This window comes from Leptinotarsa decemlineata, unplaced genomic scaffold (genome assembly GCF_025532065.1).
Source record: "Leptinotarsa decemlineata unplaced genomic scaffold, Ldec_3_MD MMD2_tig00078422_RagTag_RagTag, whole genome shotgun sequence".
Lineage (NCBI taxonomy): Eukaryota > Metazoa > Arthropoda > Insecta > Coleoptera > Chrysomelidae > Leptinotarsa > Leptinotarsa decemlineata.
Window position 1 is genome coordinate 20,033,887 of NW_027412747.1, and position 26,990 is coordinate 20,060,876.

The window sequence follows — 26,990 nt, forward strand, 5'->3', positions numbered from 1 at the left end:
AATCCTCAATATTTAAGATATGTACTCTTCACGAACGAGGCAAACTTCTCCAGAAATGCTATCACAAACTTTCATAACAACCATGTTTGGGCTCTCGAAAATCCGCACGCAGTTAGTGAAAGGCATTATCAGTATCAATTTTCTGTAAATGTATGGGCGGCAATAATTGATAATTACTTGATAGGACCTTTCTTTCTTCCGCTTCGACTGAATGGCGCAACTTACAGACACTTTTAAGAAAATGAATTGCCGGGACCACTTCAGAATGTACCATGTGCATGTGGTTTATGCATGATGTGGCTCCGGCCCATTTTAGCGTTGTAGCCAGGGAATTCCTTAACACAGTCTATCAAAATCGATGGATCGGTAGAAGAACCTAACCAGGCGTGGGCACCAAGGTCCCCAGATCTAAACCCGATAGATTTTTATTTTTGGGGACATTTGAAGTCACTAGTTTATAAGACTCCAATAGTGAACGAGGAAGATCTAAGAAACCGAATATTAGACGCCTGTGAAATAATAAGAAACACACCAATATAATTTTTGAGCGGGTACGAGATTCAATGACTAGACGACTGACTGCCTGTATCTTTGCTGAAGGTGGACACTTCCAACAATTTATTTGAATACAATTTAGTTTCGTTTATTTTACTTTATTCTACATATTTAAAATTTCCTGAAATAAAATGTTGACATTTCTTGCAAATTTTATTAAAACAAATACTGACTATGCACCCTTGATACAAAAACCATTTCGCTTAAGGATGTCATAAAGGAACGTATCCAACAGTAATGACCTCTTCAAACGAGTAAAACGTCAAATTCATTTCCAAAGCATTCTTGTGAAAAAGCAAAATATTCGTTATAACTTCAACATGCATCGATTATCATATAATCGACTTGAAGTTTTCAAGTCCAAATATTTAGAAAACGGTTGCTTACAGCGACTACTAACACGGGTAGCTTATTTACGTAGATATGATAAAGGAATCGATTTTTTTACTGAAAAATGTGCTAGAAATACGCCCAAAAACGTTATGAATCTTTCAAAAATAAAAAGACTTGTAGGTGGCGCCCCCTACGAGTAAGAGCAATAAGAACATCAGGTTCGAATTCGACACCTCGAAAACCTCCTATTACCAAGTTTCGTTTAATTAAGTTCAGTATTTCAAAAGTTATTTGAAAAAAACGAAAATAAAAATAAAACTTCAACATCCTGTATCTTGGAAACGAAGCGTTTCCTGACATTTATTTATTTGGACAATTCATATTAGAATATTGTGAGGAATCACCTCCTGAAGTTTGTCAAAGTACTTTTACCCTGTATACCCTGAAATACTGAGATGGTGAGTGAAGATGAAATACAAAGTTTTTAAAAATATCAATTTTTCTTCATTTTTCTACTAGGTTTTTTTGAGCAGCACAATTTTTTGAGTATGAGATAAGAAGCTAGCATCAAACTGGCAACAACAGCTCCCACTAGAAGAACAATATCCACGAGGAAATATTGGTACCAAGTCAAATCAAGGGCAGCTACCCTTAAATGTGGTGCTCCTTTGTGTCGGACAACAAATTCGATCCAATATGTTGCAAGATCCATGGGCTTCACTTTTCGATCGTGCATGATTGCGGATCTTCTTTTTGCATTGTCCCTATACCTGTGAAAAATTTATATGATAAGCAATTATGAAATAGATTGAATTATTCAACAACAAGTACATATTCAGGTTTCGAATAGAGGATACATCACTAAGCAATTTCTTTGATTACGACTCTCTCCAAAATAATTTAAAAAATAATAGAATACAGTGGCACTTCACTTCTCATAAGGTATAAAGTATCCACAAATCAGTTTGCATTAGGAGACAATACGGTTGATCCAAGGAGCAATCCTAGCTAGCATTAACAAAAAAAAATAATGAATGCATATTTGATGGAATTGGCCGATACTTGATGAAAATTCATAAAGTATTGCCGTGCCGTTGACGTCTATGGTAACTGTCATGTCCTTGGCCCGGCTCTGTACATAAATATAACTGATGATTAGCAACCATAACACATCTTCAAATGACAGAATTTCATAGCGACCTCACTAGAATAGACTATCATTATGAAGAAAATCGGTTTTCAAGGCTATATCAAAACGGTACGAAGTTCAATAGTGAATTGTTGTGAGTGTCGAAAAAGATAAAGGTGATGATGAGTCTCAGTCTTATAGTTTCTAAATATTTACTGATTAGTTATTTCTCTTTAGTGATATGATTCGTTGTTCACATTATCAATTGTTTATCGATTGCAACACGACTCTGTTGAAAAGAATTTTATGTACGAGTGGTTCAGTTGCAACATAATGTGAATATTTTCGCATATTTTTTATACATTCAAGATTTATCTCGGGAAAGTTCTCATGGAGTCTGTCCACCTAGAGTTAACATTGTCGATTCCTCTTCTCACTGTTGTTTGCAAAATTGATCCTAAGAAAGTATCACTGAATGCATTAATGGATGTAGCTGTTACTACGTGGTAGGAGATCATAATGAAGAGAGAAATGAAAATTTCTATGTTTTTCACCGCTTTTATTTGTAACTAACGTTACTGCAGTTTCGTCCTATATGGACATTTTCAAACTTATAAAAACAGAAATTTCAATAGTAAGCAATAGTTCATGCTTACAAAAACATAGTTGTTTTTGTAAGCATGTTCTACTCTTTCCGAGACCTGGCATGAAACCGCTTCTATTGGCATGCCTAGCTCATAAGCAAAATGTTTTCGATGGAGTGGTTAGCCAGTGATACCATAGTAAAAATCAACCAGTAGGTCCACTTCCACTACTTTCATTGATGAATTCACAAAGTTCTCTGTGATCTGAAATGAAGTGCGGAGCCAATTTCGTTCTTTTACCATACGCGCACGCTCATATAAAAACGAAATTTAAGGATATTATAGAAGATTTTGTGGTAAGTTACTTATAATCAACTGCAAAAACTAAAAGCAATAATAACAACAGCTACTAAACTAAACACAATATCAATTTCCGACCGTTTAGTATAACTAATCCGATGCCCGGCAACTCGGGCTGATCACGTGGTAAGAGAACCTACTGGTTGTATTATTCTACTGTGGTGATACCTTCCAGGGGTAGCTGTCAACTAGTTTTTTCAATGTTTCCAATGTGAATGATTGGATTCGGGTTCTGAACTCTTGGTTCTGGATTTGTCACAACTGGCTGTGTGAGATTTCTTACTGGAAGAACTTTCTTTTATAACGGGTCTTTCATTATCTTGGAATATGTTGGACATGAGTTATGTTGGCCACGGCTTCATTAAGGAAACTTGACAATTTAGGTATAGGGTCATGTATATCATCTTGAAGCATTTTTCACCATCTTTCAATTTATCGAGTAATATACAGGGGATTTCATTTGAAAAAATGAACTTTCGACCACTTTTATGCACAATGGAAATAATAGTAATTTCAGCACGCCCTGTATGATATGGAGTCGATTTCTTGGTGTTATTTGAATATTTAAGGCTATGTTCTGGACCATATTTAGCACAATTTATTTTTTATCTCGAAAACAGATAGAGATAGGTATAGGACATTATCAACAAAAAAGTATTAAAATACTAGAGCGATTTCAAAAATATATTGATATACGAGGTGTTTCATTTAAAAAAATATAATTGCTAAGACTTCTTCATAGAAGTGGCAATGCCGCAATGCTGAAAATATTTTGGATCGATAGATCTGAAATATCGGCTACAGAGGCAGGCACATCTTCCGATAGACATCGGCTACAGAGGCACATCTTCACCGGCTGCAGGAGGTTGCATATCTCAATGAGGATCTAGAAGTGATTTCGAATTGGGGTGAAAGTAACCAGGTACAATTCAATGCCACAAAAACCATGGGCGTAGAACTACGTCCATGACAAAAACCCAGGCAACAGTTTTCTCCAAGAAGATGAATGTCTCCGAACCGGATATAATAATGTCAGGTCAAACAATTCCGCTTTCTGCTTCGATAAGTTTGTTGGTTGTTGAAATGAACACCAATATGTCTTGACACAATCATGTCGCTGTAATCGCAAATTCTGCTTCTCAAAAGCTTGAAACACTGTTCCAAACCAGAAAACTGTATACACCCCATCAACTTTTGATGCTTTATAAAGCTCAAAGTAGATCTTCTTTGGAGTATTGTTCTCTGCTCCCAAACATACCCTGGAGTTGCTGGATTCCATCTAGAAAAGAACTATTCACCTCATTGCAGACGCGAACATCACGTGTAACCTCGATAGCCTGGAACATCGAAGATAGGTTTGAGATTTGTCTCTCATCTATAGATACTTTCACGGGGGGTGTTCAAGTGACTTGGCACATTTGATTCAACCAGGAGCGGTATATACACGACGAACTGTGACTGCTCATCTTTTTGAGGTTCAACTCAGTACATCTCGAACTTCACTGTCTAAAAACTTTTTCATCTGGAGAACTGCGTTTATGTGGAATAGTCTTCCTGACAATGTTTTTCCAAATGGATTTAATATCCAGCGATTGTAATCCAATATGAATCGCTACTTTCCCACAGGCACCGCTCTGATAGCGCCTTAAGGATTTTCTTGTAGTGCTTGTGTTTGCCCTTCACAAAATGACGGGTCGAAACAGCGTTATTTGGTGATGGATTATGAAAGCTAATCTCTTCAGCTGTCTATACCTGTATAGGTGAACAGAAAATTTTCTTTCGTTTTAGATTATCTTTTGATGCACTGTTTGGAACCTTTGGTGTAATAATGAATATTACTGGAGTTTTTTCCAACACCAAATCGTTATTTTTAACACCTCGACACGTGTTTCGAGAAATGGTAGTTGTCCCTTATTTTCTAACTCATATATGAATTTTATTGATGGACATCTATTATTTGAAATGGAAACAAAGTCGTCAATATTCGATTTTTTGGTATCGAATATCGCGAAAATATCATCCACATACCTTAGCCAAATCCTAGGATTTGGCTGGATAGCTGAAAATTGTTTTATATAAACATATATTGTGAAATAATAGATAAGGCAAAATTGTAAAATTAATTTAGGTTGGTATACCTGTATGGTTGGTACGCCTGGATAGTTTACCTGTATGGCTTACCTTTATAGCATAAATAGGATTAGCTCGCACAAGTTCTTAGATTCAATCTTTCTCTTTGAAGATGATCACTTGGTGATCGAAACACGTGTCGAGGTGTTAAAAATAACGATTTGGTGTTGGAAAAAAACTCCAGTAATATGAAGATTGCCCGTTTAGAAATGACAGGCATGAGAACAAACCAGAAAAGCGTCTCTTAGACGGTTTTCACATCTGGTGAAAACTTACATTCTAAAATCATGATACATTCAACCCTGTATTCAGCTTGCCTTACTGGTTCAGAAATCAATTTTTGAAGTAAAACTTCCTTACGCGCGCTTGACTTGGGGAGTAAGCTGATGAATGCGTGACGAAAGCGTTACGAAAAGTGTGATCGGGCGAGGCGAACGGAAGTTGAGAGGGAGGCATAAGTTAGTGAAGATGAGAAGAGAGAGAGAGACTGTAGGGGCAAAAGAGAGAGGAGCAAGCACACATTTACGGTCGATGTAATTTCTGTTGGAAATTTACTTCAGCATTCAGCTTAGCATCAGCCAAGTTCGTTCTCACTCATAATATTTTCAATTTTTAATGAACATTCAAAGTATAGAATAATAAAAATACGTGAACTCACTTTGAATTATTCAAAAGTTCATTTATGCTGTTAGATAAGTTTTCCTCGCTCAACTCGTTTATTGATAAAGATAAACCATATCCTGCTGCAACCGCCTTTGCAGCATTCATCTTCTGATCCCCAAAAACAGGAATAGCGAGTATTGGTACACCATGATAGATTGTTTCTGTTGTACTCAACAAACCGCCATGAGTGATGAACAACTTCACATTGGGATGAGCTGAGAAAAAAATAATTTCAGTCAAAAACTTGAACTAGATATTCCTACGTTTAGCATCATCCAGAAATGACTAAAACTGATTGTTTACAACTAAATTACAGTAATTCATATTCATCTGGCCCAAGTTCCACTTTGATATTCAGTATTTAATCATAATTGCCGAGTTGCAACTTGAATTATCAAGTGAAATAGTAAATGAATAGGATGGACTGTTTTCGATTTCTATATTTCCAAAAGCATCGAGGCTTTCAAATGCCTGTTATTCTGTAAAGCATATTGAGCGTCATTGGACTTTTTTGGTCTTCAAAACCCGAAATATGAAAAACTGTAAATTTTTCCTTGTTTACATCATTCGATTGTCTTTTTCATTTCTAATTAACTTGATCAAATCATCATTCGTTCTCTAAGCTATGCCCAAGTCTACCTCTTTCAAAAAACGAATAGTATTATTGGTGGGTTCACGACTTATTTTAGTAGATTTTTGAGAAAAATGTCAGTGATTTCAGTGAATTGAAGGTTATATAAATCGTTTTATCCGGTCAAAAAACCTTTCATATTATTATTCTACCTTTTTTACTAAAAACTCACCTAGGATATCTTGCTGTGGGAACCATTTTCCAATCTTAACATTCTCAGGTTTACCTGGAAGATGATCTTCATCCCATTTCCACAGTACCTTTTGTTTCAGTTTTCCTAAGGCAGACAATAAAGCTTGTTTACTTTCCTGATTCATGTCCGAAGGTTTCAAATTGGAACCCATGCTGAAGTATATCACTCCATCTGTCGCATTGTCACAGAACTCTTGGAGGTCTTTAGGTAAACTTTTTGGTGGGTTCACGTGATATCCACCAATATTCACCATATTGGGAACGTATGGCACCGGATCATCGATACTTTCATGCGAGTTCAAAAGCAGAAGAGATACATTTGCAATTGGGCCATTTTCATCGACACATTTGGGAAAATGTTTCTTTGCTAGTTCGTTTTGAGCCGGTGTGAAAAAGAATCTATGACTGATCTCCTTCGTTAGATACATCAATAAGTTTACTGAGCGTTGCCATAAATTCATATTTCTAGTGTAACTCAGATATAAATCTGGTATATATGATGGAGGGGCCGGATTTCCAACCAACGAATTTACCCATGAGTTGGCTCCCATACTACTGATTATCACTAAGGGAGCTTGATAGTGGCAAGCTAGCACTCTTAGCGCATCGTTTTTGAATTGTTCAATCACAACCACATCAAATTTCTGATCAGAATTGATGAGTTTTTTGAAGTTTGCATTGGTGAGAGTGGTGTTTGTGATCACGTTGCCCATGAAATTCATGAAAGGTATAAAAGTGAATGGATTCACGTTGACAAGGTCGAACATATTGATGTTTTCATTAGTACCTGAAAAAAATTAAGTATATTTACTACAAACTGATCTAGATATGAATTCAAACTAAACCTAAAATAGTAATCTGAAAATATCAACCTATTGATACACTAAAAATACTGTTTGATTCGATAAATAATTGATCAGGCTGAAATTATTTCTGCAGTTTGTGAAAAGACACTTTTAGAATTAAAAAAATCTGGGAAAATACAAAAGCTGAAGTCTATGTGAAGGAAATTCCGAACAGCAGCTATGTTTGTTAATCATTTATGAATTATTTACTCATATCAACTGTGGAAGTTCAGTTTTTGTAGGAGTTTATATAAAGTCTGAATGAATAGGCTAATATATGAATGTGCACATTGAAATACTTTGGATATGATTGGACATTTTCACAGTTATTTACACATTCAGAATGAAATATGAAAAATCCAGTTGAGAGTTTGAATTTTTGCCGCATGTTTAATAAAGACCCCGCATAAAAACATTTTTGAACGAATAAAATAAACTTTTATTGTATTTTATCCATTTAAAAATGTCCTTATGGGACGAAACTGGAGTAAAATACAAGCGGTAAAAACATAGAAAATTTCATTCCTCATTTTTCATGTTTTCTCAAGGTTTTCAACTTCTTCAATTCAAAAACTGTGAAATGCTTCCTTCTTCCGTTTTGAAGTCAACAGGAGAGTATTTCAAACACTTCAGCGTTACGCGAAAATATAATTCATTCATTATTTTTGAACCACAGTCTATTTCTAATAATTCACATATTTAATAATTTTGAAAGTTTACTCACTTTCAATAGCTTCCTTCGCCCCTTCCAGTTTAACGCTGGTGTATCTTCCATTTTTCGGCGGATTTTTGTCCTCAAAAGGACTCACTATCGTAACTTCATGTCCTGCTTCAACTAATCCGCGCGCCAATGAATTCCCAAGAATAAAATGACTTGGACCCGGCAAAGGAAACACGACTAAAATTTTCAGACTATTTCCAAGACACAATGCTTGAAGTAAAACAGTAATGTGATATAAAATCTTCATATTTAATCAGCACATGCTACAGTAGAATATGCGAGAGGTAATAAAGATGTATAACGTCTATCAAGTATATTATCTTCCCACTGGTATCAAGGTTCACTGTGGATCACACAAATACTAGTGATTGAGTGGTTAGATTTTGATAAGTCAGCGCACAGAGTCTGACTGACTCTCTTGTAGGATTTAATTATAGTTGTTCCTAACCAGTTTCTAGCGATTATTTTTTATATAAACCGTATAAACGGCGCGTGGATTGAATAAAAGCTACGTTTGTCAAATTCATATGGAAATTCATATGGGAATATTAGGCAACAAAGAGAGAAAGACATGCAAGACATAATATCTCTGAAATAGTTGCAATCGCAATATATATATATATATATATATATATATATATATATATATATATATATATATATATATATATATATATATAGATATATATATATATATATATATATATATATATATATATATATATATATATATATATATTTCAATATTAAATTCTACAAAAAGGATTTGAAGCTTTATATCTTCTATAAATTATCTGCGAGCGCTTTCGACAGTTGGTAGTACTGTCATCTTCTAGGCACCCTTCAAAGTCAGTTTGAAGGGTGCCATTGGAAGATTCGTCGAAAATTATTTCCCACCATGAAAAGTAGAAATCAATTTCGTTTGGTCGATCCGACCAACCGATAGACCGGTTTCGGGGTGATTGCCCCATCATCAGTACCGGGCATGGTCTCCTCAGAACGGTGTGAACCGTCTGGGTAATCACGATTCAATACTATCAGCGCCATCTGCGTGTTGGCCTACGAACTTTTCAGCCCATCTTTTAAGATATAACAGTAAATCAGTTTCACTAGTTCGGACTTCCATTGTCTACTATATAAAATTATTTGAAATCCCTGAAACAACTAAAAAAGAATAATTGAAAATGAATAGATGAAAATAACAATTATATCAAGCAAAATAAACCTGAAATGGAATAATAGTGAAAATATAACAATTGAATAAATAAATGGCTACTCCAAAGCGATGGTAGAAAAAGACTTTTGCTAAAAGACAGCAGGAATTTCGCAAGGAAGAGAAGCCGTCACAACCAGTGATTGCACTTTCCTACATCAGAGGATTATCGGAGAAAGTAAGAAGAATTGGTTCCAAATACAACATCAGAACCTGTTTCAGATCCAGTAACACTATCCGTAGCAGCCTCACGAAAACCAGGCCACCAAACGACTGCGATTCCAAAAATTGCATTTACCGGATACCCTGTGAGTGCGGAAAATCCTATATTGGTGAAACTAAGAGGCCATTGAATGTTCGCATTGCCGAGCACAAGAAGCACACACAGCGAGGAGAAACCAGCAAATCAGGAATAGCAGACCATATTTGGAGCCATCAACACAACATCGAGTGGTCCCAAGCTGAGATCTTGCACAGAGAGGAACATTGGTTCAGGAGAAAATTCAAGGAAGCCGCATACATGTTGTCCAACAACGTCATCTCCCATGGAACCAGTGAAGCGGAACATGGAAAGCAGGGATAAGTGAAAGTATTTGAACGACCTATAAATAGTCATCTCTCGGAAGAATCAGTCCAGTCATCACCCGAAGACGATTGTAGATACTAACAATCGAAACGTCGTGAACTATCGTGACTTGGAATATCTCCACTTTTTATTTTTATTTTCTTTTTTCATTTCTTCATTTCTATTTATTCAATTGTACTATTTTTACTTGCATTTTATTTCACTATTATTTCATTTCAGGTTTATTTTGGTTACTATAATTGTTATTTTCAGCTAGTCATTTCCAATTCTTCTTTTTTAGTTGTTTCAGGGATTTCAAATTATTTTATATAGTAGACAATGAAAGTCCGACCTAGTGAAAAGGTATAGAATTATTGAAAAAGTTATCCACATCATTTGGGTTATTCAAATAATCTGGAATTTCATTGCATTTTTCATACAAGATTCCATTTGATTTTAGTGTTTTCTACATTTCTTTATTATTTTTAGTGTTCTCTAACTGATAACATAAATATGCTTTTTTTTCTCTGAATATCCTTATTTACATAGTTCCGCTCAAGATGTTGAAGCCTTCCAATGATTTAAGGATATGGTTTACGACTTTCTCCATGATTTTTGATATCACTGATAGCAAAACAACTGGTCTATAGTTATTTGTAAGATTTGTCTTGCCCTTTCTGGGAAAAAGCCGAACGCGAGCAATTTTCCAACAAGAAGGATAGTACCTTTCACGTGAGCAGTATACCGAGTGATGTATTTTGAATTGTTTGCATCACTCTGTACATTACTTTGATGATTCCTATTCCATTCACAATACATTTTGCTATTTCCATATGATTATTTTCCATTACCATCACCTCTAAAGTAAGTCACCTGAACACTTAATTAGGTATAACATCACCTTATCAGTACATTTGCATGTATTTTATCATTATTATTCAAATTTTTATATTTCAATAACTATTTTTTTTAATCTGCATGGAATAATGGTATGAGAATTGACTGAATAATAGTCTGACAATGTTTTGTAGAATGTTAGAGATTTACATTTTCATCATCATTAACAAATCAAAAATCTAAAATAATGAAAGTATTGATAATGAAAATGAAAAGCACGACACATGTGAGTGCAATCATAGATAATATAAGTGAAAAAAATGTTCATGTTAAACGGTTTCATTGAAAAACAACAATAATAATGATGTAGGTAATGAACTGAAAACTGAAAAATTGGTGAAAGTTTTCAACTAGCAAAAAATCGCACTTCGGATAAACCTCATCGGTTACAATATCGCCTCTGCGATTCGGAAAGTCCTAAGTGGCAGTCATCGCACCACTCTGTTCGGCAATTTACGGTATTGATCAGATAAAAAAATCGTTGGGCGTAGCGTAGCCTGAGTATATATGTAAATACTATTCTCAACGATTTTTTTATTTTTTTATATCATCACTACCGTAGATTGCTAAGGAGTGTGGTGTGATGACTGCTACCTAGGACCTTTCGAATCATTTCTTAGTTTCTAGTACATTACCTACATCATTATTACTTTTTTTTCAATAAAACCATTCAACTTGAACATTTTTTCTAATTATTTTATTTTCAAGTTTCCAGTTTTCAATTTTTAGCCACCCCAACGCCACAAAGTCCACGACATGATACAAAATCTTGACTTGGGTGGGAGATCCATGCTTGTATACCGATTTTGAATTGACAAAGTTCTTTATATGGATTATATTGGATTTGCATCGTTTTCAAAGTGTACTAAGTCTATTCCACTAGTGAAGCCCTGTCGTTTTATACCCATATTGAGATAGTTGTGAAACCATTTTGTAGCTGCTGCCATTATGGATTCACAATGATACAGAATTTATCAAATTGAATTGTCATCAAGACTGAATATGTATACCAAATATCAGATTAATCTGTCAACAGGAAGGGAGTCAAACTACAATTATTAAAAACAAACAGGGCAAGCTGAATCACCCCGTTCAAAAAACCAAAATGATATGGAAAATGAAGTGGAGGAATAATAACTTACACTGAAATAGAGTAATAAAGGAAATACATAGGGCTGTGTACACAAACAACCAAAACATTACTTGTAATGAACTGTTGGGAACACTGTAATATTACTGGAGTTCAAACCCAACATCAAACCGTTATTTTCAACACCTTGACACCTGTTTCAATCACTAAATGATCATATTCAAGAGGAAGATGATCACTCAATCTCAAACGGCATTATCAAGACTGAAATGACTTTCCAATTCAGGGATGAAACTATAATCAATAAATCAATAATTACTCAATTACTTTTGTGCTGTTGTTTTTTAATATGGGAATTGTTTCAATGAGCAATAACAATGAACGGTATTGAAATATGGGCCACACTATGACGAAAATAGTTTTTCATTCAGATTTCTTCAAGAAATGACAATGATTACAATTGCCTTCATTGTCTTCTTCTCATATTCTCTACGAACGTATACACCCTGAAATACTGAAATGGTGAGTGACGCTGAAATGCAAACTTTTCAAAAATATTAATTTGTCTTCATTTTTCTACTACTTTCCTTTGAACAGCACAATTTTTTTGAGTATGAAATAAGAAGCTAGCATCAAACTGGCAACAACAGCTCCCACTAGAAGAACAATATCCACGAGGAAATATTGGTACCAAGTTAAATCAAGGGCAGCTACACTCAAATGTGGTGCTCCTTTGTGTCGGACTACAAATTCGATCCAATATGTTGCAAGATCCATGGGCTTCACTTTTCGATCGTGCATGATTGCGGATCTTCTTTTTGCATTGTCCCTATACCTGTGAAGAAATTAAATGATAACCAATTATATAATAGCTTGATTGTTCCAACAACAAGTGCATATTCAGGTTTCGAATAGAGAGAATTCACATACATCAGTTAGCAATTACTTTGATTAGAGAGAATTCACATACATCAGTTAGCAATTACTTTGATTACACGGAGGGTAGTATGTTAGAGTTCATTTTATAATGTTGGAATTTTTATTCTGTTCACTCGCTCACACCCAATGTTTACATTGAATTTCTGAATGTCACCTGGTTATAAAACAAAGAAATGTTGTTCTGTTTGGAACCTTTGGTGTAGAAAAGAAATATTACTGTAGTTTTTTCTCAACACCAAACCGTTATTTAAAAACCTTGATCACCAAGTGATCATCTTTAAGAGGAAGATCAAACTTTTCCTTTGTAGATGATCACTTGGTAATCGAAACACGTATCGAGGTGTTGAAATAACGGTGTGGTGTTGGTAAAAATTCCAGTAATATTCAAAGGTTGTTGTTGTTGATAAAAGTTGTCAAACTTGGGAGAAAAATTAGATGATAGTTTTATTGGAATAGTACAAAACAGTACTTAGTTGTTTCGAAAGTAACTTTTCCATCATGTAATTCAATATTTATGTGAAAGTAGTTATTTTGGGGAGTTTTTCCATTAAGTTTGTGTCTAAAAGTAACTTTTATGCACAATTATCAATTTCATCAGTATTTGAATTTCGATATTTGCAGAAATTCAATAACAACTCAATTCAGCATATTCTTTATACAATCTGAATCTGTGAAATAAAATTATCAATGTCAATTTTTGGTTTTTAGTTCTTCTATATATATAACATGAAACTCATCAAAAAATCAGAAAGGTATCTTTTATGAACTAAAGAAGTAGTAGAAAAATTAAAAAAAAATATTTTTGTTGAAAATTAACTTCAGCATTCAGCTTAGCACGAGCCAGATTTGTTGTATTTTCAATTTCTTTGTGAGAATTCAATGCATGAAATAATATAACTACGTGGACTTACTTCGGATCATTCAGAAGCTCATTTATGTTATTGGATAACTTTTCCTCGCTTATCTCGTTTATTGATAAAGATAAGCCATATTCCGCCGCCACCGCCTTTGCAGCATTCATCTTCTGATCTCCATAAATAGGAATAGCGAGTATTGGTACACCATGATAGATTGTTTCTGTTGTACTCAGTAATCCGCCATGAGTGATGAACAACCTCACATTGGGATGAGCTGAGAAACAAATTATTTAAATAAAAAACTAGAACTAGAGCACATTCTCCAGACGTACGTTTCGCTAACCAAGTAAGCATTATCCCGAGAAGAGTAATTGTTTACAATTAAATTACAGTATGTTTGAACGTGGTTGACAGTCATCACCCGAAGACGATCGTGGATACTGGCAATCGAAACGTCGTGAATTAGCTTGGTTTGAAATGTTCTGCTCATTTTTATTTCATTGTAATTTAATTTCCCGGTTCGTTGCTTTAGAAAAAAATGTTATTATCAGCTATATTGAATTTTAAATTTAATTTATCCTTTCAGAGTTTTCAAATCATATTATATCATATCAGACAATGGAAGTCGGAACTAGTAGATTACGCTAATTCATATTCAACTGCCACTTCTTTAATGAGGATTACTGAATGAATATCCATGAATGGCAAGTTGCTACTTAAATTATTGAGGGAAACGGTGAATAAATAGAAATGGCTGTTTTCGATTTCTAAATTTCCAGTAGCATCAAGGATTCTAGAAGCCTATTATTCTGTAAAGCATTTTGGGTGTTGCTAGGCTCAACTTGTCTACAAAACCGAATAGGTGTATGAAGAGATGACAATTTTTCTTTGTTTCCATCATGCAATATTTCTAATGGACTGCCCAACATCTGTTGGAGTATATAGTAGTTTTTGAAGTTTCAAAACAGAACCACTTCACTAACGTACTTCATTCATATGAAAGAACCACAAACTTTCCCACACAGCACTAGATATTCATGGAATATTCCCTGTATATCATAAAACGAACGTATATATTCCAAATATTCATAGAATATTCTTGGAATATATACATGCCTTTAGAATATTCATAGAATATGCTTGAATGAATATGGCATGATTATTCCCGAAAGAATGTGCAGAGAATGTCTATAAATGGATTATTCTCCCTTGAATATTCTAAGAATATTGTCGATCGAATATACCATATGATATATTCTTAGAATATATCCCCACGGTATATTTTGGAATATTCTATACAATGGAATTTTGAATTATCTTATAATAACGTATCCAAAAATTCAATATTATCAAAAACAAAAATATTTGAAGATCTTAATCGAATGCATAACCTAATGTATATAACCCTGATAGTGTTTTGAACTCAATGCAAAGATTCTGGATGAATTGCTCCAACAGCAACTGTTGGAAACGACAAAAAAATTTGAATGGGCCAATAAATGAACCAGTTGCATCAATAAATTGGTTAATTCTCATCCTATTTGTCTTTTTGTATTTGAAATTATTTAATTACAAAGCGAAAACTCCTGTAAACAGAGAAATGGGGAAGTGAATAATTGGAGTAAACGTTTCTCATTGGTCAATTGAAATGTAGCGCGCGACAGTCGAATAAGCTCTGTGAAAGCGGCTGTCCCTTAATGCATGGTACATTTGCGTTTGCGTTAAATTCGACATTTGATTCAACATGGCGGTTGACGTGGCACACCATGGTGTGTTGGTGTTATTATCAAAGTATAATTCTGTCACGTTCAGTGTACCATTTATAATTTGGGGTTGTCCAATTTGCAGTACAGCGAATAGTTTGATTTTGGATCTTCAAACAGGAGAGTTGCATCTATTCAGTCTTCAAGAAAAGTAAGTAAAATGCAAAAGTATCGATAGTAAAGTCATGGATTAACCTACTATACCTCATTTTAGGGTCGAGGAGAGTTGGTGTGTGGGATTTGTTGGTTTGACTAAGTACATGTTTGAACTAGAGTGATTTCAGTTGTGTATCTTCAATAGAGAAAAGTAAGTGAATAACACATTCTTTTGTATCATTTGTTTTCATAATTTTTATCACTCGTTTTCATAGTATAGTATCAATTTGCCCAAAAGGAAACAGAGTGGTACCTGGTACAGGCAGGTGCGCCAAGGAACTGAAAACGTAATGATTACTTTTCAACAAGACAATGCAAGTTGCTCTCCAAGTCATAAAATGTTGTAAATGTTCATGAGTAATCTATGCGAAAAATATCTATTTGATTTTTATTCCAGTTTTATTGTGCCACTTTCAAATAGTGATAATGAACGTTAATGTACATTTTGTTCCAGGTATTACTATTGAAACACTGGCTGATGCATTGTTGGACAAATATAAGGAAAACTATTCTGGTGAGCAAAGTTTGAATAACTTTAAGTAAGTGAAATTCATTGAAGAACCCATCATACCACTCATTTTAAATACTTCATTTGTGGGTTTATTTTTCTAAGTGAGAAACCTAACCTAACCTATTTCTTGATGTAATACACTTTTTCTTTTTCAATGAAATGATATATTTATTATTTTTTAATTAGTGCTGATGAATTCACAGAGTTATTTTAGTATATTTTTTAGTATACATTTGTTTGAGAGTAGGAATATCCTAATTTGAATACATTTCTAATATTTGTAATATGACAGTATTCAGGAATATTTTATTCAGTGAATAAATATTTTGAATTAGATTTTTTATTTTTAATATTGGTTGAAACGTCAAATATTTCAGTGTATATTGTTTTTAAAATATATTTGTTTATGAATATTATGTGTTTTATTATTTGTGTGAATCTTGTATCAAAATGCAATATATACATGCCTAATAGCGGTTACTCGTCACATTCTTGGAATATTCCAAATATTCCTAGAATATTCATAAAATATATTTAAAGAATATTCTATGGTGTTTCTCTATTGCATATTCCTACAATAAACTAAGAATATCCTAAATATTTTATGAATATTCCTCGGGTTCTATTCCTGGAATATTCTTAATAGAATATACCTTAGATATTCTAAGAATATTATAAGATATTCCAAGAATATTCCCAAGGAATATTCTTAAAATATATCAAAGGTTCGCCAGGAGCACTTCCAGGGAATATTCTCCAGAAGATATATATATCCATGGCATATTCATAGCATAATACAATATCCATAAATGTATATTCAATAAATATACCTCGAATATCTATTGCTATGTGGGTTCAGCCTTCATCTTTTGAAGAGTCTACGATTCGGGCAGATACTTTTTTTAAAGACGAAACACAAGCACTGCAGGAAAATTCTTAAGGCGCTCTCGGAGCGGTGCCTGTGCCAAAGTAGCGATTCACATTGGATTTGAATCGCTGGAGATTCAATCTATTTGGAAAATCGTTCTCAGGAAGTTCATTCCACATAACTGCAGTTCTCCAGGTGAAAGAGTTCTTGAACAGAGAAGTTCAAGGTGTACTGAGTTGAACCTCAAAACGATGAGCAGCAACAGTCCGTCGCGTATTTGTGATTTGAGCCGCTCTTGGTGGAATCAAATGTGCCAAATCACTTGACCACTTTCCGTGAAAGTATCATTGGAAGAGAGACGAATCTCCAACCCTCCAACCCAACGTGATGTTCGCGTCTCCAATCAGGCGAATGGCTCTTTTCTGGATGGAATCCAGCAACTTCAGGGTATGTTTGGGGGCAGAGCTCCATACATGAGAACAATACTCCAACGAAGGTCTGATCTGAGCTTTATAAAGTATCAAAAACTGCAGAGGTATGTACAGTTTTCTGGTTAGAAACAGTGTTCCAAGCTTTTGCTCTTCAAGAAAATGTTTTTCTCGTTTCGTCAATATTCCCCAATCTACCTGACATTGAAATGTTGTCTTTATTGTTCACAAAAAAACATGTTCAAATTATTATTTGTTCTCTATGCTATGCCCAAGTCTACTTTCAAAAAAAGATTGGTATGGTTGGTGGGTTCATCAAAGTGGTTTGGCTCATGTTTGTAGACATCTACCTCATGACCAATGTCGATAGCAATTCTTTTGAAATCACAGTCCAAAAGCTTATGAACCTCAGTTCACTCTGAAAATTACTTCCTGATAGTTGAATATTCAATGATCTTTGAATTGAATTGAATGCTGATACTTCTAGCATATACATGTGTCGAAGAATTTTGTACGAAAAATTACAAAATCATGTTTGTTATCGTTTTTAGTGATAGTGAAGTCTTCAGTATTGGGTTATTCACCTCCTGATTACAATTAGTCGATCTAAAATCATCTACAATTTTATGATGGGTTTCAATCTTGCAGTGAAAGGCTAATGAACCTTAGAGTCCTTTCCCTTCTGAAATCTGTACGGAAAACCTAGTTCAAAACACTGATACAGATGAATAGATGGATTCGTAGTCTACTTCGCTGGTACAGTAAACCCATGACTATGTAATTTTTTCCATTAATTATTAAATGTTGAGGCAAAATTTTATGAATACACAAGTTACTAACCAATTGAACTTTTCAATGATTCATATCAGTTTACTCTTATTGGTAAAAGAGAGAAATATTTCTTCCGAAGGGTAGAAGAGAACAGAAATAGTTTTTTAAATGTGAAGACCTATTCCACATTAGGAAATAGTCTATTGGCAGGAAAGGTGGGGGGGGGGGGGGTTCGATCACATCTATGACGTGATCGATCATCAGGAGATGACCAGTTCGGTTTTAGTCATCTCCCGATGATGCTCATTTGGTTAACGGAACGCGCGTCTATAGACAGCGATTTGGTTCTAGTGACGGAAAATTGTATTTTAGTCTAACACTCATTGTTCTTTTGCTTGTTCAATGATTTGTAGGTTTCATAGACCGTTTAATCTGGGCAGATAGCCTTTCATGTTAACGTATTCAAAAAACACTCTATTGTGAAATTTTTACTAAACGGTTTTACAAAAACGCAACACGTATTGGCGGATTTTTATGGATTTTCGTCAAGTATCGGCCAATTCCATCACATGCCTTCCATGTTGTAATTCTCCCTTATGTGACCGAAAACTTACCTAGGATATCTTGCTGTGGAAACCATTTTTCCATCTTAACGTTCTCAGGTTTATCTGGAACATGATCTTCATCCCATTTCCACAGTACCTTTTGTTTCAGTTTTCGTAAAGTGTTCAATATAGCACGTTGAATGTCTTGGGGTATATTTGAAGTTTTCAAATTAGAACCCATGCTGAAGTATATCACTCCATGTTCTGCACTGTCACAATACTCTTGGAGGTCTTTAGGTAATCTTTTCGGTGGGTTCACGTGGTATCCACCAATATTTACCATATTGGGTACATATGGCACCGGATCATTGATACTTTCGTGCGAGTTCAAAAGCAGAAGAGATACATCGGCAATAGGGCCATTTTCATCGACACATTTGGGAAAATGTTTCCTTGCTAGTTCGTTTTGAACCGGTGTGAAAAAGAGTCTATGACTGATCTCCTTCTTTATGTACATCAGTGAGTTCACTGAGCGTTGCCATATGTTCATATTCCTCGTGTAACCCAAAAATACATCTGGTATATATGATGGAGGTGATGGATTTCCAACCAATGAATTCACCCATGAGTTGGCTTCCATGGTACTAATTATCACTAAGGGAGCTTGATAGTGGCATGCTAACACTCTAAGTGCATCGTTTTTGAATTGCTCAATCATAACCACATCAAATTTCTGATCAGAATTGATGAGTTTTTTGAAGTTTGCGTTGGTGAGAGTGGTGTTTGTGATCACGTTGCCCATAAAATCCATGACAGATATAAAATTGAATGGATTCATGTCGGCCAAGTCGAACGAATCGACGTTTTCATCAGCACCTGAAACAAAATGGAGTATATTAACTACAAACTGATCTAGATGTAAATTTAAACTTAACCTAAAATAGTAATATGGAAATATCAACCTGTGATCTTTGATATAATGAACAGATTTATCCTTGAAATATTCAGGAAGTGAATACTTGAAAAGATGTGTAATCGCAGTAAATAAGAAGCCAGAGGTACTACAGAGGCATTACAACTCTCTACTTGTAAAACGAATTATCAGAAGTATCCAGTTCATGCAAGAGAAGTGTAACTACTCTGTAACTAACTGTCTGTGCCTTTGTAGATGCTAATATCAATGATGGCAAACTGACTTTGGTGCAGTTTACATTAATGTATTGTGATAGGCTTCAGTTGACATTTAATAATTTTTTGGAACAGTCTCAAAAAAATTAAGTCAGTTCAAGGGACCGCGTCAAATATTTTTTGAAAAAAATAGTCTGTAGAAATACTGTTAAATTAGACAAATACTTGATTGTGCTGAGACTTTGGTGAACTATATCTATAGTTTGTGAAAGGATATTGTCACGGTCAAAATCTGGGAAAACCCAAAAACTGAAATCCATGCAATGGAAACTCCGAACACCAACTATACAAGATATATAAAAACTTTGGTTCATCAAGCATGAACAGTTCATTTTTTTATTTCACCTGTGAAAATTCAGTTTTTGTAGAAGTTTATCTGAAGTCTAAAACAGATTTCAGAAAGATTTTTTTTAAACAGAATTAAATATGAAGAATCCAGTTTAGAAAATTATAACGATGAACTATTGTCAAGATTTTTTAAGGGCAAAATACAAGCACTAAAGGTAAATCCTCAATGCGCTTTAAGAGCGGTACCTTTGCGAAAGTAGTATAGTAGTAGTATATATTGGATTTGAATCGCTGGAGATTAAATCCATTTGGAAAAACGTTATCAGGAAGTTCATTCCATATAAACGCAGTTTTCAAAATGAAATGATTCTTGACCAGTGGAGTTCAAAGTGTACTGCAATACGATGAGCAGCCACAGTTCGTCGTGTATTTCAGACATGTACCGCTCTTAGTGGAATCAAATGTACCAAGTTACTTGAACACTTCCCGTGAAAGTATCTATAGAAGAGAGACGAATCTCCAACTCTCCAACCCAACGTGATGTTCGCGTCTCCAATCAGGCGGATGGCTCTTTTCTGGATGGAATCCAGCAGCTTCAGGGTAGGCTTAGAGGCGGAGCTCCATACATGAGAACAATACTCCAAAGGTCTGATTTGAGCTTTATAAAGCATCAAAAGTTGCAATTCCAGCGACATGATTGTGCCAAGCCATATGGATATCTATCCATCCATGTGGCCTTGTGCCTGCTGTGCACAGAACTAACCTATACCAAAAAATTCACTTATATTTGGGATGCAAAGTTTTTAATCACCTCGATGTCTCTATTTAAACATCTCCAAGTATTAATATTTTCAAATCCAGACTTAAAGCAGAAGAACTGTTACAGTATTAGTGAATTTATGACATAATAGTACATTTTATAAAGTTGTTGACAATTCAAATATTATTTTTTTTATCGACCTTTTTTGGGTATTTGTTACCTTCCACAATCTGAAAAATATAAAAATTATAATGGAGAACTTTATACAAGTGTAGAAGGGCAAACTTTTTAGTTTACCCCGATAAGTTACTGCGTAAATCAAAGTATTTTTCACGAAGAAAAATCTTCTATATATCAGTAACTTGTCGTATTTCACAATTTTGCCTATCAAAAAAATATTAAGAAATTATACTTATCTTTTACATTTCGGAGGCCAAAATCTGTCTCCATCTTCAGAAATGGATAAAAAATTCGAATATATTCGCAGTTATTCCTTTTTTGATAGTTCATTTCATTACTTCTTCGACATATGTCAAAGATGTTTTGAAATATGAAATAATGTCAATGTTGTTGATTGACAACTGAAACATTCGATGTAATACAAGGTATTTATTCTCCGATATCAGTTTGTTGCCATTTCGCCACTATCCAAAGTTTTCTTCAAGATGGGTAGCCAAGTACAGTCTATTTCTAAGGAGCTATTCGAGATATAATTCTCTCCAGACATGAGAATATACGCTGATTCTTTTAGCTTACGTCTCTTAGAATGAGGCTCATTGATAATCTTTCTTGTCCTATTCCATTCCACCCGATGTTCACCGTCTGATTTTAAAATGTGTTCTGATAATTTCGATCCTGTCAATTGTCTATTTTTTATATAATCTTGATGTTCATTTTCACGCACTTTCGATGGTCTTGAGCTTTCACCAATGTAACTTTTATTACAAGAACAAGGTATTTTATAAATACAATTTTTGTTTTTTCTTCAGTGTTGTTGGGTTTTGTATGTGTGAGTATAGATCTCAGTGTATTTTTTGTTTTGAAAGTAGTTCTAATATCATACCTATTTCCAATTCGTCTTATTTTTTCAGATAGTCTTGGAATATAAGGTATAACGTTAGTTGTGAAAGGTGTCAATGGATGTTGAGTGAGCCAAGAATGACAGCCTTCTGCATCTGTGCGGCTGAGAGTTCTGCCTTAGTACGGCAAGCCGGTATGATTTCAAGATTCGAGAATAGAGAAGACATCATTCCACCAAGGACTCCAATAATCAGAACAACCATCTTGACAGAGTGATCTGGATAGAGTCTGCGGAGTTCGAAGAGAAAATCTCGATATTTTATCCGTTTTTTCTCCTCTTTTCTGACGACATTCATCTCGCCAGGAGCTGAAAACTCCACGACAAATATCGTCTTGGTCTGGTGGTCGAGAAGGACTACTTCGTGGGGAACGAATAGTTCCAATAAATTCGGCACTTCTCGATTCCCACAACGGATTCAATATCCCCCGGAGCGTAGGGCAACACCGGTGTCTCGTCAATACCGTAAGAGTGTCGTATTCTTATTATTATTATTATCATTATTTTAACCTCCAACATACTTATTGAAGCGGAAAGTGGAATTGTCTGTCCTGCCATTATTATATTCGGTTCAAAGACATTTATCTTCTTGGAGAAAACCGATGCCTGGGTTATTGTGGCATTGAATTGAACCAGGTTATTTTTACCCCAATTTGAAATAACTTCTAGATCCTCATTGAACTATTTTTCAACTTCTGCAACTCCGAAACTGTGAAATGCTTTCTTTCAACAAAAGTTCCACTCATCGTTTTGACAGCAACAGAAAAATATAGCAGCTGATGATCTGATGTTTGGGTTAATGAAGCAAATCAAAGTTTTGATGCAGAAAAAATCAACTTGTAAGTACTCGTATATTTAAGTGAAATTTTTAACCTTTTTTTCACCATTCAATTAGTATATTGTGTAGAAATCCTGTGAACGATATCTGATTTAATTACATAACGAATGTTTGAATTACAAACTGAGTAGAGAAAAGTGTTTTCTGTATAATACAGTGTTCATAAAAAATTATTTGTTTCGAAAGAATATTTCTTTCGTGTAATTCAATGTTTATAAAGTAGCTGTTTCCGGAAGACTTTTTCTTCCAGTTTGTGTCTGAAAGTTACTTCTTCGCATGATCTACACATGTATGCATAAAGTTACTTCTTTTAGAATAGATTACTTCCTACCTTTCTTTGGAAGATTCCCACATTTTTTTGAATCAAGATGGAGTAGTAGAAAGCCAAAAACTTTCTTTCCCAAAGATTAGTCACTCCTAAAAATATAACCCTTTCAAATTGAAAAATAAGTGTTTCATATCATTTTATCGTGTAATCAATAGTTCTCGACACACTGAGGGATAAATTCAAAACTTCTTTATCGATTGAAAAACTCCACTAGAATATTTCTGAAACATTTTAGATGTCCTCCACCATGAAGTTCTTGCGGAAATTTCAGTCGATCCTAATTTTTTCAGAAACATAAACCTAATAACCCAATTTTCTCAATCAGTGGTCAAAAATGGAGGAAAATGATATATCGACTTTCAAACGATATATAGTGTGACCCATTTTTAATGAAAACACCCCCCTAAAATTTGAAGTTGTAAATCGATTTCAATAATTTTTTTTTTATTGTCAAGTACTAAAAGGTCTACCTTGGGACAAAATTTGAAATGTTTATTGAAGTTTCAGGGCATACTACGATATTTTTTCTTAGTCGAAAATCGCACACAGCTAACAGTCACAATATATCTTTTTTTTATGATTTCAACAATAAAGTGCCACCAGATGAAAAAAAAACAAATAGAGTAAATATTTTTAATGAAAATAATGGAATTGCATTCACACAATTCAACTAACAATGAAGCAAAAAATTTTAATAAACTTGACTAATAACTAATTATTGAAATGTTTCGATTCAGTGCAACAATTAATTGTAACTCATATTCTAGTAGCCTCTACTAATCCACCACGTATTTCGATACATGTGTCGTAGCGCTTACGAATGTTTCTGATTACGTTCCTTAGTTCTTGAGGGCTAATATCTGCACATACCTGTCGAATTCTTGCACAAAGTTCATTTCTATCTCTTGAGCGGTTTTTGTAAACCTTTTGTGTGAGAAGTCCCCAGAGAAAAAAGTCCAAAACTGTGAGGTCTGGAGATGTGGGTGGCCATTCTATAAACGGACTACCACGGCCTATCCATCGGTTTGGAAAATGTTCGTTAAGCCATTGCCTCACAGCTCTGGCATAATGAACTGGACAAATCCATCTAACTGGACAAATCAATTTGATCATTCATTGATTGGCAGCTCGTGAATAGCATCCCAAAATTCTGTGTTTAAAAATTCTAGATACCTCTGCGCATTAATGTTTTCCTCAAAAAAGAAAGGACCAATAATTCGTTCGTTCAATATCCCACACCAGACGATGATTTTTGGGAATACTGGCTTATACAGTTTATCACCCAGTTAGTATTATCCGCTGCCCAATTGCGACAATTCTGTTATGACACTACTCCATTTGTAATGAAAGTGGCTTCGTCGGTATATAAAATATTTTTTAGGAAATTTCTATTGTTTGAATATTCCCCTTGGGCCCATAAACAATATTCCAGGCGTCCTGCCTTCTTGGAGTGTGTGTAAAAATGTTGGCTTGAAAGGTTTAATATTCTTCGCCTTGAGACATCTCCGAATAGTTTCTCGTGGAGTATTCAAATCTAAAATGGCATTCCTTATACTGGCATTAGGATTATTTCCGAAATAATCTAAAATGATTTGATCATTCCTGTCATTCCTATTTCGTCTTTGTACAGGATTACTTTTTAACATCATTTTTGATACTGCACCAGTTTCACTGAATATTTTATTTATTTTATTTACTGTACCGCAGCTAATACGAGGACGATCTGGATGTCTCTCATTAAATACTCTACAAACCTCTCTAGCACTTCTAACGTCATCTCCCGAAAGGCGTACAATTTCAATTTTCTCTCTTACGCTCAATCTTGCAGCCATGACACAAAATAATTCGAAGAACTGTAAGGTGAATATTATTGACAATATCATTTCCATGGCAACTAAGATTTAAATTGAAATATTAGGTCTTAGTTTTAGTTAATTTGCGTGAAAACTTGAATGTAATTCCGTTATTTTCATATTGTTGACATAGGGTGTTTTTTGTGACTGTTAGCTGTGTGAGTTTTCGAATTTTTGAGTTGTCATAACTTTGTTGATAATAAATACTTTTTCATGAAATTTTGGTCACACCTGTTTAGAGACACTCTGAATCCAGTGGCGTAGTGATTTTTCAAATTAAAAAATCGCTACTAAAAAATCCCGATTTTTGACTAAGAAAAAATATCGTGGTATGCCCTGAAACTTTAATAAACATTTCAAATTTTGTTCCAAGGTAGACCTTTTAGTACTTGACATTTCAAAAAAAAATTATTAAAATCGGTTTACAACTTCAAATTTTATGGGGGTATTTCCATTAAAAATGGGTCACATTGTATATTACAAAAACCCTCATTGCAAAATAAATTTCACTTCCAAGGTGATATTTTCATGTCAAATTCTATGAATGAAAATTAACGAAGCTGTTCCAAGATATTCCACAAAAATTATCAGTCATACAAAAATATAAATCATTCATTATATTTGGACCACACTGTATTTTCAATAATTCACATAATCAATAATTTTGAAAGTTTACTCACTTTTCAAAATGTCCTTCATCCCTTCCAGTTTAACACTGGTGTATTTCCCATTTCTCGGTGGATTTTTGTCCTCAAAAGAACTCACCATTGTAACATCATGTCCTGCTTCAACTAATCCGCGAGCCAATGAATTCCCAAGAATAAAATGACTTGGAGACGGCATAGGGAACACGACTAAAATTTTAAAACTATTTCCAAGATACGCTGCTTGAAGTAAAACAATAATGTTATATAAAATCTCCATATTTAATCAGCACGGCAGGAATGTGCTGGAAGGTAATGAGGTGTTATAAAGCAGTAAGTCTATTAAGTATACAATCGTCCCACTGGTGTAAAGGTACACTGTGTATATTATAGACTATCTTATAATCTGTTCAGAAATGAAAGAACCTACAGCAGTTCATCTATAGATATACATATATTTTAGTGCCATAGGCGTACTGCAGTCAAATTATTTACTCTATACGAATTGAATAAATGAATTTATATGACGAAAATACAATATTTATTCTTGAAAAATATCATTCATAACAAACAAAATAACAAATCTACTATGACAAATGTTAAAATATGTCCAGTAACCAACCAACCAAGGTATTTAGTTGAAGGGGATTAATAATATATATATATATATCCATATGTTCTGTGGCAGTGTTCTGTCCACGAATTTTCCCCTTTTGATTTATATCATACACACTCGTTAATATTTATATCTCTGTATTTATATCCTGGACCCGGAAGTCACGCAGGTAGCTAAGTCACGCAGGTAGCTATAGCTGCCTACGTGGTGATGTTAGATGATGCCTGGGAATTCTAGGTCTTCTAATTGAAACTATAAATGTGCGGTTAGCTCCTGTTGGTGACACCGTGCAAATGTGAAGTTTTTCATTTTTGGCAACCAGTTGTTGTCCATCTTTGCAATTGGCTGCACCGCGCTGATGAGGCCAATAGCCAGAAACATGTGTCCGCGGTTTGCCCCTATTTTTTGAGTGTTCTGTCCCCGAATTTTCCCCTTTGATTTATATATATATATATATATATATATATATATATATATATATATATATATATATATATATATATATATATATATATATATATATATATATACATGTATATATATATATATATATATATATATATACATATATATATTTATAACATACTAAATATCATAAAAATAAATGCATGAGGTCGTTTAATTTCGATTAAATTGGTACACTCGGCCACC

At 34.3% G+C, this 26,990-nt stretch overlaps 2 protein-coding genes, 2 long non-coding RNA genes and 1 other non-coding gene across 5 annotated transcripts in view; 2 read left to right on the forward strand and 3 right to left on the reverse strand.

Moving 5' to 3' along the window:
- LOC141487255 (uncharacterized) overlaps window positions 1-26,990 on the forward strand; it is a 55,421-nt gene that overhangs the window by 18,258 nt on the left and 10,173 nt on the right. The window lies entirely within an intron of this gene.
- Window positions 1,215-8,517, reverse strand: LOC141479863 (UDP-glycosyltransferase UGT5-like). Its single transcript, XM_023156703.2, has 4 exons — window positions 8,147-8,517; window positions 6,558-7,364; window positions 5,750-5,969; window positions 1,215-1,658 (listed from the first exon to the last, which is right to left on the reverse strand). Exons 1-4 carry the CDS (start codon window positions 8,388-8,390, stop codon window positions 1,382-1,384), a joined length of 1,548 nt encoding a protein of 515 aa, XP_023012471.2. The 5' UTR covers window positions 8,391-8,517; the 3' UTR covers window positions 1,215-1,381.
- On the reverse strand, window positions 11,096-11,230 carry LOC141487426 (U4 spliceosomal RNA). Its single transcript, XR_012468380.1, has one exon. It is a non-coding gene; the product is annotated as a U4 spliceosomal RNA (small nuclear RNA).
- On the reverse strand, window positions 12,226-26,108 carry LOC111502593 (UDP-glycosyltransferase UGT5). The gene is made up of 4 exons (XM_023156705.2): window positions 25,760-26,108; window positions 18,816-19,622; window positions 13,759-13,978; window positions 12,226-12,743 (listed from the first exon to the last, which is right to left on the reverse strand). Exons 1-4 carry the CDS (start codon window positions 26,001-26,003, stop codon window positions 12,488-12,490), a joined length of 1,527 nt encoding a protein of 508 aa, XP_023012473.2. The 5' UTR covers window positions 26,004-26,108; the 3' UTR covers window positions 12,226-12,487.
- On the forward strand, window positions 15,161-16,620 carry LOC141487254 (uncharacterized). The gene is made up of 3 exons (XR_012468290.1): window positions 15,161-15,618; window positions 15,682-15,774; window positions 16,078-16,620. It is a non-coding gene; the product is annotated as an uncharacterized lncRNA (long non-coding RNA).

Coding starts and splice junctions, on each gene's coding strand:
- LOC111502593 (XM_023156705.2), bottom strand. CDS start 26,003: ATGGAGATTTTATATAACATTATTGTTTTACTTCAAGCAGCGTATCTT. Junction 19,623..25,759: donor GATGAAGGACATTTTGAAAA/GTGAGTAAACTT, acceptor ATTTTGTTTCAG/GTGCTGATGAAAACGTCGAT. Junction 12,744..13,758: donor GAGCTTCTGAATGATCCGAA/GTAAGTCCACGT, acceptor ATTTCTTCACAG/GTATAGGGACAATGCAAAAA.
- LOC141479863 (XM_023156703.2), bottom strand. CDS start 8,390: ATGAAGATTTTATATCACATTACTGTTTTACTTCAAGCATTGTGTCTT. Junction 7,365..8,146: donor GGCGAAGGAAGCTATTGAAA/GTGAGTAAACTT, acceptor AATTTTTTTCAG/GTACTAATGAAAACATCAAT. Junction 5,970..6,557: donor CCCACAGCAAGATATCCTAG/GTGAGTTTTTAG, acceptor TTTTTTTCTCAG/CTCATCCCAATGTGAAGTTG.